The 14,698-nt window shown below is 30.9% G+C and overlaps 1 protein-coding gene across 1 annotated transcript in view; it reads left to right on the top strand.

Annotated features, from left to right (window-relative positions):
- Positions 1–14,698, top strand: part of LOC111614134 (arginine/serine-rich protein PNISR-like) — a 40,823-nt gene that overhangs the window by 4,600 nt on the left and 21,525 nt on the right. The window contains exons 2-6 of the mRNA XM_023355515.1: positions 3,575–3,673; positions 4,103–4,345; positions 9,613–9,702; positions 10,753–10,881; positions 12,718–12,923. Coding sequence (XP_023211283.1) covers positions 3,601–3,673; positions 4,103–4,345; positions 9,613–9,702; positions 10,753–10,881; positions 12,718–12,923 — 741 coding nt within the window. The 5' untranslated portion in view covers positions 3,575–3,600. The remainder of the gene's footprint in view (positions 1–3,574; positions 3,674–4,102; positions 4,346–9,612; positions 9,703–10,752; positions 10,882–12,717; positions 12,924–14,698) is intronic.

Here is a 14,698-nt window from a genome sequence, read left to right as displayed (position 1 = left end):
GTAATAAAAATATAACTTGACATACGTATTTATAAATAATTTATATTCAAATTATATCATTTCTATGACCAAGGGCGGCGTATGGGCAACGTGGGCCACCGCCTATGCCTCGTGGTCCGAAGGGCCTTGCGCCTCAAAGGTTTATGCATTACTTAAAAGCCGCGAATGCGACGAAAAAATTTTACTCGTCATAAAACGATAAATAGTTTGTCAAATTTTTATTCGTAAAAATGCAGTTTCAACTGCTTTTTATTTTATAAAATTTGTCTTCTTGCGTCACCAGAGGGCCTTTTAAACAATAGGTAGTCTGTTAGCGCTGGTCTGTAGTAGTCCAAATTCAATACGAACGTTTGTTTCTTAAAAATTTGATCACGATTTAAATACAGTATTTATTTTTAATATTACCGATATGTCATCGAAAAGAAAACGTGTGTTATCATTAAAAGACAAATTAAAGTATTTGTTTTGATTATCCGGACTACCTTTATCCCCAATTAGTCCAGATAATCGAGGTTCTACTGTATTAAAATTATTTATAATTTTAATTTACTTGAGAAATTTTTTATCTGAAAATAATTTATAACCTGAAAAATTAATTTATTAGGTTATAAATAATAAAAAGTTAATAAAGTTATAGAAAATAATTCTTCCAAACATTCACGAGACATTGTTCTCACACACGTTTAGGTCGGCCTGAGCAGTCTGACACTGCGCCAGGAAAATCAAATGGTTTTTCAATTCTACTCCGGTGGTCGGTACAGTCCGCCAAAACTGTTAAATTTCCCCCATAAACTACCAAGAATTATAAAGGTCAGGCATGCATGATTACTCCTTTGAGGATTAACCTAACGATTATGGCCGATTCTACTCCGGTGGTCGGTACAGCTCGCCGAAACTGTTAAATTTTCCCCCACACACTTCCAGGAATGACTCAAAATCAGGCATGCATGGTTACTCCTTTGAGGATTAGCCCATCGTGTATAGCAGCCTTTAGTCTTAGCATTTTCAACTTTACTTTCTCCCATCTTTTCCTGCACTCTTGTAATTGCCCACATCTCAGCACTATACATTATTACAGGTCTTGCTATAGTTTTGTATAATTTTCCTTTCATTTATTTTCTTATTACACAGCACCCCACTCATCTTTCTCTAGTTCAGCCATTCACTCTGAACTCTGTGCTGGATTTCTTTACTCATTCCTCCATCACTTGCTATATATGATGGAAGATAGTTAAATTTGGATGTTATTAACACAAAATATCACAGTTTCAAATTATGCCACCATTTGCAATTAGGTCTCTCTGGTGGTAAAAGTGTATATTAATTATATCAGATTTGGCAATTTAAAAGAATTTTTCATACTGGACCTATATTTACAAGACACTAAAACATAAAAATTTACTATATAAATTATTTGATAAACATTCAAACAGACATTATCCACAAGTTTCCAGAGAAGGTTTGTGTATTTTTCCATACTCCTGTACTGGGAGAACCAGTGAACACTCATGCTTGTTGAAAAAAGCCAAGAAACTTCATAAAAAATTGAACATCACAGAACCATGTATGTTTTTTGATGGATGGATATGCAATTTCAAACAGAGTCACGGAATTTGAAAATTGGATGTATGTGGCAAACAGCTTTCTGCAGATTGTGCTGCTGCAGAAGAATACAGCAAGATTAATTATTATATCTTTGTGTCCTATATCTTAATTTAATATTTATCTTGTATACTAGTAGTAGATTACAAATATATTTGGAATTATGAAAGAGTTTGAAAATACTGAATTTGTAAGAATTTTATTTTTTTATTGTCGGGAAAAATTTTTATGTTTAATTTAATTTGTTAATTGTAGAAAGTGTATTTTGAATGCCTGCTGATGAAGGACAAACAAGTCCGAAATACAAGTTTAAAGTGTATGTGTACAGGTGAACTAAATAAAATATATTATTTCTGATCTGTAAGACTAAATTTCTGCATCCATAAATCCAGTATAATAAGTCCTGTTAATGGATAAGGAACTAGTGAACTAAATAAAAAATATTATTTCTGATCTGTAAGACTAAATTTCTGCATCTGTAAATCCAGTATAATAAGTCCTGTTAATTGATAAAGAACTAGTATACAAGATAAATATTAAATACAGCAAGATGTTTGACTTTAGTGGAAGAAAATGGCTTGTCACCATCTCAACTTTACAATGCGGATGAAACCAAACTTTTGTGACTGTGTGTGCCAAATTCTATGCTGGTTGGTGGTAATGAAAAGGTTGCTTGTGGGTTTAAAATTAACAAAGATTCTACCACTGTGCTTGTGTGTGCAACTGCTTTTGGAACACATAATATGCCAATGCTTATGATCAGAAAATCAAAGAAACCAAGGGCTTTTAAAAACGACAAATCTACCAGTTACATATGATGCACAAACTAACAGTTGGAGTCAGCAGCTATCTTAAAGAATTGGTTCTTCCATCACTTTGTTCCTGCTGTTAGAAGATTTTAACAAGGAGGGGCTACCAGAAGACAGCAAAATTATTCTCCTGCTTGATAACTATCATGCTCATCCTCTAGCTTTCAAGCTTATTTGCAGAAACATTTCTGCAATGTACTTTCCTGCAAATATGATGTCTTTGATACAATTTATGGATCAGGGCATCATACAGAATTTTAAAGTGACATACAGGGGTATTTTCTTTGTAAGTTGGTAAGCAATGATTGTGGAGTTGTTGAATTTCAGGAACGATTCAACATAAAGGACACTATTTACACTGCCACTTTGGTGTAGAATGGTGTGAAGAAGACCACTCTGTGAAATTTGTGGAGAAAACTATGTAAGTAGTAATTCTGTACTGTGTTATTCGGAACAACACTCCAGCCATATAAACATAATGGAAACAATTAGAGCATGGCCTGTGGAAATGGAAATTGCACTTGGCCCAGTAAATTTTTCTCATGATAGAATGCTGATAGAAATTTAATGTGAGAATACAAGATAGCATAACATGATTAGAAAAAAACCATTCAGGCCATGTGTTGCAGAATTGCAACATGCCTAAAAATCTAGAAAAAAATGTTTTTAAACAATGAAGATAAAATTATATTAAATAGCCATAATTTTTGTGCTATTTTGTCCATAAAAAAGAGTGCGGTCCAGTGTGATATTTTATGCCTTTCAATTGTGATATGTTAAAAGATTGTGAATGTGTTTAATTGTTGCTTTATACACAGTCTCTATTTGTTAACCAAAAATAAGGCAAACTTATATAAGGGCCAAACAACATAAGGTAGATTGCAGGTTTATCAGTAATCTTTTAACAAATATCTTTTTGTAGTTCATTTATCATGTATTCAGAATTGATACTCTGTAGCTGATTGTCTCTGATATATTCCTGTTTTGTTTGAAATATTTTGATTTCTTGTAATAGTTTCTGGATTTGAAACAATTAAAAACTGTTCCAGATTGATTTAGCAAAGTGTTTATTATTATAATTTACCTGATTATGTAATTTTAATAATAAAAAAAGATTTAAGTATAGTACAATTAATTTTATTTTTGTATAATTTATTTTTTAGATAATATTAAGAATTTTAGGAAAATTATGTGGGCAGGAGCAGCTTGGAATCAGTGGGCATTACAACCAGCTACTTACCAAAATGTTCCACATGAACAAAGTAAGTGTTTGTTTAATACTGTATATACATGCTACTGTATTAACCTATCCCGTGTTGAAATTTTTCTCCATTGCGTATGGCTGCCGTATTGAATTTTTGTCGATGTTAAGCCCAACGAAAAATTTTTTTTTAAATAATAATTGTGGCCACTGTATCGTTACAAATTATTTTTTTATTTTGCACAAACAAAATAAATATATTGAAAAATATAAAAACAAAAAATTTGATTTCAAAAGTTTGTTTTAATATAAAAATTATGATGCGTAGCAACATCTAATATCAAAAATTTTCCGATGCAGAAACGAGTATATTCGGGGTCAACGGGTTAAGTCAAATGAGTTCGACACGAAAATACTCGGGAACAACATGGGACAGGTTAATGCAAATAAATAATTTAAAAATATTTAATGTTTATTTTTATTATTATAGTTGATTGGGCAGCTCTAGCAAAGCAATGGATTCAAATGCAGCAGAGAAATCAAAATGAACCACCTGTGGCTCCTCCTCCTCCACCGCCGCCTCCTCCGCCATTATTAGAAAATCCTCAAAATGGTAATCCCGAATCTCAAAGTTGTGAACTACCTCTGGTTCACTTGCCGCCACCCGGTCACGTGCCGATACCGGCCGTCGAAGGAAACGAAGATTCGGGTCCGGTTGCTCCTCCGGGAGCGAGTAAGTCTTTTTAAAAGTATATGAGGTGGCCATAAAGTCAGTTAACCAAGATACATTTTAAAATTACTTTAAAAGCAGATAAGATTATTGCATGTTGTTATTTGTAATTCAGTTGTTTCATTAGAAGCAACTGAATTATGAATAATAGTTTGTAGCTCTTTCAAGTTAATTTTATATATTCTTAAATAATCTTGAAAATTTTATCTCAGTTAATTGACTTCAGGAACTTCCTGTATTTTAAAATTTTTTAAATTGAAATATTTCTTATTCTAGCATGATGTTTCTCAACTTTTTTTTAGAAATTACTCACTAAAGGGCTTTTTCCAGTTTATTTTTTTCCCTAATTACTCTGAAGAAATTTAAAATAGCAACTTACTTTACATTATTGTTTTTGTGATATTTAAAATTGAATGTTTATTTACATATACATGTTTGTCTTTTGTCTTATAGTATTACATTCTTACTATTACATTTTACATTCTTAGTATTATCATAGTATTACATTTTATTTTAAATAAAAAGAATATGAGCGAAGTATGAAATATTTTAATATTTCATACTTTGGCTCATATATTATGCCACAGAAAATATTATTTGCTGAAAAAACTGATTGAATTAGAAAACAAGCTGTATGAAATAGATCCAAATTTACAAGATGTTAATAACAGGTTGGTAAACTTATCAAATCAAGTGACAAAAAGGATATGTAAGAATTATAAGAAGAAAATGGAATGGATAAGAAACCAACAACAGAGTAGCATAAAACCACAGGCCATCTCCTCAATTGTATGCTGGAACATTACACCACCACCATGCATCAATGAGGCCTGCAAATTTGGCCATAAATACATATCACAGCCTAAACTCGCATATGAAAAGATCATCCCTGAGGTAGAACAAGCAATAGAAGGGCTAAGCAAACTTAAGAAAGAGACATTCAGATGGAAAACGGCATTCAAAATAAAGGATGAATATACAAGAGCAAGCTGCCGCTCAATATGGAAAAATATAAGAGAAAGCCAAAAGTGGATGAACGAAAATAATACAGTGCTTACAAGAATCGACAAGTCGAAGGACATGGTGTTAACAAAAAGATCTACGTATAATGAGCTTTTATTAAGATACATAAAAGAAACACAATGCAAGACTGCACACCCAAGGGCTCTAGAGCAGTTGCAAGCAAGAGTCAAATGTGTTTTTAACATGACCCTTGCAAAAGAATTCTGAATGAAAAAGATAGTAGTCCCCTCCCCATCAGCTCAAAGACTGTTTGGGTTTGCCGATACACATATACCAGAAAGAAGCATAAGGCCGGTAGCTGATGAATGCTGCTCACCTACAATAATCCTAGAACAGGTTTCTCAAAGGTTTTATTAATGCACACATGTCTCCACATGAACACAGCATAAAACATCTGCTAGAGTTGCTCCAAAAAAATGAAAAATTTGAAATTAAAATTAGAAGGTTATATAACAGTATCAGACTTTAAGGCTTTATACCCCTCATTCAAACTAGAGCCATGTTTTTGCCATCTGCAAGACTTCTTATTGAACAAGATCGGAAATGCTGAAAAGCTAAGAAAGCAATATACTGGAATTGGCACATCTAGCTACATATTCATCTGTCTTTCATTTTAACAATATAACATATACTCAACATAGAGGAGTGGCAATGGAAAGTCCTATATCCAGGACATTGTGAGATGGTCTTGATTACATTAGAGAATTTTATCGTATAGAAATATGAAGTTCATATGTTAGTATATGCACACTATGTCGATGACGTCTTGATTATATGGAAAGAAAAACCAGATATACAGCAATTTCTCAGAGATGTCAATTCTAACAAGTTTGACCTAGAGCTCGAGCTAGAACAAGATAAAAAGATACACTCCCTAGTTGTATTAATAAAAGTAGAGAAAGGAGGGGAAATCACTACTAAAGTTTACAGAAAACTGATTTATAACCTGTTGATAATACCACGGACCTCCCACAACCCAGCAAGTTATAAACTGGCAGCTTTCAGTGCTTATAAAGAGAGCATACACACATTGCAGCAAAGTGCAGGACAGATGTAAAGAATTAAATCACATCAAAGATTAGCATGGCGATTCAGAGTCAATCAGAATACAGTAAAGGCCTTAATTAATAAAAGAAGAAAAGACGAAAATGAAGGTAATGAACAGGGAAGAATAGAAGAATATACAGTGATGGAATACATGACACCCTTAAGCAATATTTACAAAGATATAGGAACAGCTACTAACAAAAAGGTAATCTTTAAAAGGAATCCAACAATATATCAGATGCTATGTATGGACAAGGAAGCTATAGACAAGAGCCTTATTCCTGGAATTTATAGAATACCTGTACTTGGCAAAAAGAGCTGTACTACATTGGAGCTTCAAGGAGGTCATTAAAATAAAGAATAAAAGGGCATAAAGGAACATACAGAATGAGCAGCCAGTCACTGTACTAGCGGGGTATGTTATAGCAAACCTGACATGTTTCTGGAATGGAAAAGAGCAGAAATAATACAAAAGATTCAGGACAGGAGGCACCTTAAATATATAGAAGCATGGCATATACACAAGAGCAATCAAGTAGAACAAGCTATAAACTTTAAAGAATCCTATAAAGTCTCACTGGTATGGAGAGCAGGTGCAATATGAATATATCAGCAAGAAAAAAGGCATGGACAGCAAAGAAATAGGCACAGTCGTTGCCCGTTATCACTTGATTGTTTATTTAATTAATTTTATTTTATGTTTTTATGGTTAGTGTATTCATATGTTTGTACAGTACATTATCAGTTCATGTATTTTAATTATCTATTCGTGGACTTGCACACTAGATGTTAAGAAAGTTTTAAAGCTTAAAAACGTTTCATATCGATTTTGTTCTGTAAAAAATCAGAATTTTTTTCAATTCTTTCCTGAAAAAGATCAATTAACTGACTGAAACTGTTAGATGCTGTAATAAAAAGACTTCATTTAAAGATTTTTAAGGTTTATTTATTTAGAATTTGGTTATTGCTGTTCTCTTGATTATATGTATTTCCTTTGGAATTAGCACAAGGTTGCCGTTGAGAACAAATTGTACAGGAACACAGGAACAAAATTGTTTCCACTTACTTTACTTGTAGGTGCAGTTAGAGAAGAGTATTGCCTACAGTTAGTGCTGTCATCTGGGATACTTTAAATCAGTGTTTCTCAACGGGGGCGATATCGCCTCCATGTGTGCGTTTTTCCATGTTCAGGGGGGCGATTAGTAACAATTTATATTTTGGGGGGCAAAAAACAATTTTCTGGGCGATATAGTAAAACATTATATTAAGAATAATTAGATATTTTATTTGTTATATCGTACAATAATTAAACAAATAACATTACCCTAGTCACTAGTCTAGTCAATGCAGTACGAATTTGGCGTTAGCCTTGTCCCTCGGCATCGAAATTTTGTAGTGAAGGGGGCGATACTACGTAATGGTTTTATTGAAGGGGCGACGATTTGTTAGAGGTTGAGAAACACTGCTTTAGATAGTAGGTTGGTGGATATCATATTGCAAGATAATATAATTAATTCTGATGTCAATATTATCACTTTTAAGTTAACATTACAGTTAAGCTGTACACATATCAACAAAGACATTAAAATTATTGTTTCAACATAGCAATGTTTGTTTCCATATAAGATTAAATAAGTAGGTATCCAAAACGTTAGAATAACTATATAAACAATATACAAATATGAACATTCAATAACCTGATTTTTAGTTTATTGTCAGACGATTGCTGGATTACATCAGACTATAATAATGCTACTAATTATTAATTAAAAGTCAAGTAATTTGGCCAAAAGATAGGTGTTAGATGCCATCTTTTGATAAATTTAATAATCAATTTAGAAGGTTCTAGAAGAAAAGAATTGATCTGAAGTGGAACTCGAACCCTCAACTGTCGTATAATCAGTGTGATTATATCTAAATTAATAGTTTTGGAAACAACAATTGGATGGAGGTCCAGATACTGTAACTGACAATGCATCTACACAGCAAGTGGGAGTTGTGGGCTCGAGTCTCTCTTTGGGCCGATTCTTTTCTTCTAGAATTTTCTAAATTAATTATTAAGTATTAATTTAATTATAATTATTAAATTTATGAAGACCTGTAGGCCAAATTACTCGATTTTTAATTAATAATTAGAAGCATTATTATAGCCCAATGTAATCCACCAATCATTCGGTGTATATAAATAAATCTATAAACCCTATTTTTAATAGTTATTTATAATTTGACTAGAGGTAGGCTGTTAGGTTTCCATCTCATGACAATTTTAATAATTATAATTAATTAATTTTTAATTATTTATTTAATTTAAAATTAATGGAAAAAAAAGAGTTGGTTCAGAGGGGGACTTGAATCTGTAATCCTGCATACTGTGCAGATGCATTTGCTACCAGAACTGTTAATTTAAATATAACCATACTGGTCACTCATGGTGCCAACTGGAATGACTTTAGTGCCCGTGGTCCTCCTTGGTTCTTGGCTACACTATTGCTTTTACCTCGGCACTGTGTATGTTTCTGCACTGTAAATGGGTTTGCAGGTTTAAGTCTTGCTCTATGCCAGTTCTTTTCTTCCAGAAATTTTAGATTAAATTAGAATAAATCTTTGGCAACTTTCTAGTTAGCTTTATCACAAATTGAGTCCAGTTGCCATATTTTTGCCAATGATTTAAGTTTCCATGTCATACAGAGCTGTTGATCATGTTAAAGAATTTTATTAATCTTAACCTGATTTGCATTTTAATTTCCCCAGAACTACAGAGTTTTGTTTTTCAGGAAACTTTCCTTAACCTTTGCAATTTTTCTATTATTCATTGTAAGCTGACAAAGATGTGTAAATAAATTGACTGTTCAATGATAATTATTATTCTTTATTCTTTATACAAAAGATACATGGTTTTTGCCAATGAGCAAAGGTTATATTATTTAATTTCAGATTATGTTGGAATGCTTTTATCTCTTTTTTTAAAATTTATATTGTTCCAAGACAATGACATAAATTTTTAAAACTGCATATAATTATGAAAGTTGAATGTTTAGAATAAAACTGTTTGTTTTATTCCTGTATTTGAACCTGAGGATGGCTGATAAATTGCAACTACAAATATTTGTTAATTTTTAATTTTAATGTTCTACTGGCTTAAAGGCAATATGAATTTTAAAAACAGTTGCTGATAAATTCAATATTACAACTTTTTACAGCAATCTTTACCCCTGATGATGGGCTGAGAGACCTGAAAGTACTTGGGTTTAGAGAAGATACTCTGATGGTCTCCAAGAAAGCAGAAAAAGGTAGATTATAAAGATTTGGAGAGATTAGACTTTTAATATTCATTTAAAAGTTTTTGTAATTTTTTCTCTAGTTTTTTCCTATGAGTTACGTGTAACTAATTTCAGATATTCAGATAATGATGATTCTTATTATATTTTTGTATTTATCAGATTTTTAAATATATCTTCATTGTACAAATTGAATAACAGGAGTAATATAAATCAATTTTGCCCAACTCTCATTCCAATATGGAAAGGTTAATTTCTTGTTTCTTATGAAGCTTACTATTAGTTTTTATGTAAGTTTTCAATTAATCTTAGGGCATTATAGCTGCTATTGTCTTTTTTTTTCTAGTATAAACAAAAAGTGTTTGTTGACTTATGACATCAAAAACATTAGTTTATAAGAAGTACAAATAAATTTCTTTATGATTCTGTTTGCATCAAAGATGCTTGCTTTAATTCTCTTATCTCTTTGAAATCCAATTTGAATGTTTACAATATCAATTTTGTTTTTAGTTATTTTTAAAGGTACTGTGTTTGTATAATTCCTCAAAGTTGTCTATAATCATTACAATCATTTGCTATTATTTTTGTTTTCTTTCTTTCAAGTGTTATGAATATTGGATTTATAAGTCTGCTGGAATCTAGCCTATATTATAAATTTTTTCTAAGAAAATCACTAAAGTATCTAACATGTTCGCTTCTAGAATTTAAGAGCATTTTTTAATAGATTTTCTTAGAACCCAAAGTTTTTTGGAGCTTTCTGTGTTCATATTTTTTGATATTGAAGTTTTTAAGTAACTTCTGTTAATACTTTGACACTTATCTTATTAACTCTTACTGAAATATATCAGTTTTTATTATTTGAAAATGTTATTTCTCCCAAACTAGCCTTTAAAAATAAATTTTTAAAACTGCATATAATTATGAAAGTTGAATGTTTAGAATAAAACTGTTTGTTTTATTCCTGTATTTGAACCTGAGGATGGCTGATAAATTGCAACTACAAATATTTGTTAATTTTTAATTTTAATGTTCTGCTGGCTTAAAGGCAATATGAATTTTAAAAACAGTTGCTGATAAATTCAATATTACAACTTTTTACAGCAATCTTTACCCCTGATGATGGGCTGAGAGACCTGAAAGTACTTGGGTTTAGAGAAGATACTCTGATGGTCTCCAAGAAAGCAGAAAAAGGTAGATTATAAAGATTTGGAGAGATTAGACTTTTAATATTCATTTAAAAGTTTTTGTAATTTTTTTCTCTAGTTTTTTCCTATGAGAAAAACATGTAACTACATGTAACTAATTTCATTAATTTAATTTACATGTAACTAATTTCAGATATTCAGATGATGATGATTCTTATTATATTTTTTGTATTTATCAGATTTTTAAATATATCTTCATTGTACAAATTGAATAACAGGAGTAATATAAGGCAATTTTGCCCAACTCTCATTCCAATATGGAAAGGTTGATTAATTTCTTGTTTCTTATGAAACTTACTGTTAGTTTTTATATAAGTTTTCAATTAATCTAAGGGCATTAGAGCTGCTATTGTCCTTTTCCTTTCTAGTATAAACGAAAAGTGTTTGTTGACCTATGACGTCAAAAACAGTTTATAAGAAGTACAAATAAATTTCTTTTTAATTTTAAATTTCTTTATGATTCTGTTTGCATCAAAGATGTCTGCTTTAATTCTCTTATTTTTTTGAAATCCCATTTGAATGTTTACAATATCAATTTTGTTTCTAGTTCTTTTTAAAGGTGCTGTGTTTATATAATTCTTCAAACTTGTCTATAATCATTGCAATCATTGGCTATTATTTTTGTTTTCTTTCTTTCAAGTGTTATGAATATTGGATTTATAAGTCTGCTGGAATCTAGCCTATATTATAAATTTTTGTAAGAAAATCAGTAAAGTATCTAACATGTTTGCTTCTAGAGTTTAAGAGAATTTTTAATAGATTTTCTCAGAACCCAAAGTTTTTTGGAGCTTTCTGTGTTCATATTTTTTGATATTGAAGTTTTTAAGTAACTTCTGTTAATACTTTGACACTTATCTTATTAACTCTTACTGAAATATATTAGTTTTTATTATTTGAAAATGTTATTTCTTCCAAAATTGCATTACAAATCTTTTTCACATGAGAAAAGGTGTTAGAAATGTTAGAATGATTGCTCTGAAGACAAACCAAGTGGTTTGAACGTACTAAATGAAGAGATGTTTCGTGTCAAAATACTCCATAAAAGCAGAAATGTGTTTAAATTATAAAATTGTTGGAATGATTCAGTAATAGAGAAAAGTTTAAGAATTGAACATTATTATTATTGTTTTGTTTTTTAAACTTAAGCAGTTTATACAATAAATACAACCAACCTGATGATTACTTCAAATATGAAACAAACAGCCAGATACCTTTATTGGTAATTTAATTAATCTCAGCAGTTGTTTTGCTTTAATTTACTTAATGATTATTTTGCCTTAATTGCACAATAAAGAAATCTGCCTGTTTGTTTGTTTATATCAGGGCTTCTTAAACTATGGATCACGACCCCATTTGGGGTCGCTTAGCGAAATCTTGGGGTCATGAAATTTTAATGCAAAATATTGAAAGTAATTTGTGAGAGTTTGAAAATGGCACGCTTTGTGTCATAGGTTTTGTGAGTTGCGCTTTGTGTCACTTCTGGTGCAGCGAGACAACAATTCAGATACACTAGTGTGAACTAGTGTAGTGTTGTTGCTTTTCAGTGTATTCAGTTGTCTCTGTTCCATTGTAACACAAGAGTGAACTGTGGTAGTACACCATTATTGTTTTTGCAAATTTATATATATCTTTATTTTATATGGGGGGGTGCGAAATAAATAACAATCATAAATGGGGTCGTGAATAAAAAAAGTTTAAGAAGCCCTGGTTTATGTAATAAACAGCCTGTAAGAAACTTTCATGTTGTCTCTGTAGTTTAAATATTGATTGAATAAAATTTTGCTTTCGTAATTACATTTAATATTAAAATATTTTTTTCTAGATCCAAATTTTGTTCAAGGAGATATGATGGGGGGATATTGGGAAGGATCTTGGGGGATGGGAGGATGGGTACCACCACCTGGAACAATTCAGAATTCTACCCCTGGAAAGGAAACTTTTGAATATGGTCACATGGCTTCTACACCAACAATTCCTCCCCAAACTTATGATTATAATCATACGTCTGATCAATATTCTTATAATCAAGTAAGTGTACTTATATTATGTAATATATTATTAGATTAAAACAATTAATTTGATTAAATGTTCAAAAAGTTAATTTTGAGTAACCAAGAGAAATTGAAATTTGGGCAGCTGGTATTTGTTACTCAAAATCAAGTATGGTATTCAGAATTTTTATTTAATAGAATTTTATTGCGTTTGTTTTAGAGATAAGAATACTGTTCCTGGTGAGGATAGTTAGTTTTTATGTATATGTATATTACACAAATTATTATATTTTATACTAGCAGATAAGCCTGGCATTGCTTGGGCAAAAAATTTAACAATAGCGAAGATTAAGATTATTACATTATAGTCAATCTTACCCATTCTCACAGAATGCAAGAATTAGTTCCCCCTGTTTCCAACTAATTAGAAAATTTTTAGATGGATCTAAAAATATGTTCGATTTTCCGCAAAAAACCGCATCTGCGCCTGTAAATCTTGCACATCACTTTATCCTAACACTTCCATTATTAACACGTCTCCCGTGAGGGAAATTTTGAAAAAAACCTTTTTAGTATACATTCTCTTGACTTACCCTATTAAAACGCAAAAAACTGCATCTAAAATAGTATAATAGAAGCTGAGTTCTTCACGGTAAGCCTTAATCATATCCCTCTCCCCCATGGGGTGAATTTGACATCTATATAATAGTAGGTATATAAAAACTCATGTATTCGAATGCAATGTTGGGTCAAAATTTCAAAACAATCGGTGAAGAACTTTCAGAGATTTAAGGTTTTGAACAAACGAACATTTACATTTTTATTTATATAGATTGTGGATGAAGTTTTAGAAACACTTGCAATTGTAAGTTAGTTGCAAGTATTTATTGGTTGATATGTTGGGGTCAGATGCTATTAATTACTATTTAAGCTAAAACATCATAAACTAAGTGTAAAATGCATTAAACTTACTTTAAACAGATATTGGCTTGAAAATGTTTATGACACGAATAATAATATATTCCATTAATAAGTAGATGTTGAACAGATCTAGTAGCACTTCATATCTCTTGAATAAGCATAATACTTCAACAAAAACAAGATACCCTGTCACATTTAATTATGTAAACATTTTGTAACACAACAAAAAATAAAATGTATTAAGTCATATGCCTCTATGTCCTTATCTTATAGTATAGTATTTAAAATGTCTACTCAGACTTATTAACAGGATGTATTATATCGATGTCTTTGTTCAGCAAAAGTTAAGAAAGCCTATCAGAAAACATATCAGCCTATTTTTCACCAGAGAAAACAGACTGTGTTTGTTTTCTCTGATAGGCTTTCTTAACTTTTGCTGAACAAAGACGTCGATATAATACGTCCTGTTAATAAAATAAGTCTGAGTGGACATTTTAAATACTATACTAAAAAATAAAATGATTTTAAAGACATTTTAATGTTTTGGGAAAATTATTTCAACAAAGCAATGTTTGTTTCCATATAAGCTTCAATAAATAGGTATCCAAAACATTAGAATAACTATATAAACAATATACAAATATAAACATTCAATAACCTGATTTTTAGTTTATTGTCAGACGATTGCTGGATTACATCTGGTTATAATAATTCTACTAATTATTAATTAAAAGTCAAGTATTTTGGACTAGAGATAGGTGTTAAGTGTCATCTCTTGATAAATTTAATTAGATATAATACCATTACAGTAGAGCCTTGAAAACTCGGCCTAATGTGGACCGAAGGGTGGCTGAGTTTGTGAAAATGCCAGGTTATCGTGAAATTTCCCAC

Source organism: Centruroides sculpturatus, unplaced genomic scaffold (genome assembly GCF_000671375.1).
Source record: "Centruroides sculpturatus isolate CEXI.00-Female unplaced genomic scaffold, Cexi_2.0 scaffold2041, whole genome shotgun sequence".
Lineage (NCBI taxonomy): Eukaryota > Metazoa > Arthropoda > Arachnida > Scorpiones > Buthidae > Centruroides > Centruroides sculpturatus.
Note: the sequence above shows the minus strand (reverse complement) of the source record. Positions and strands in the feature narration are given on the sequence as shown.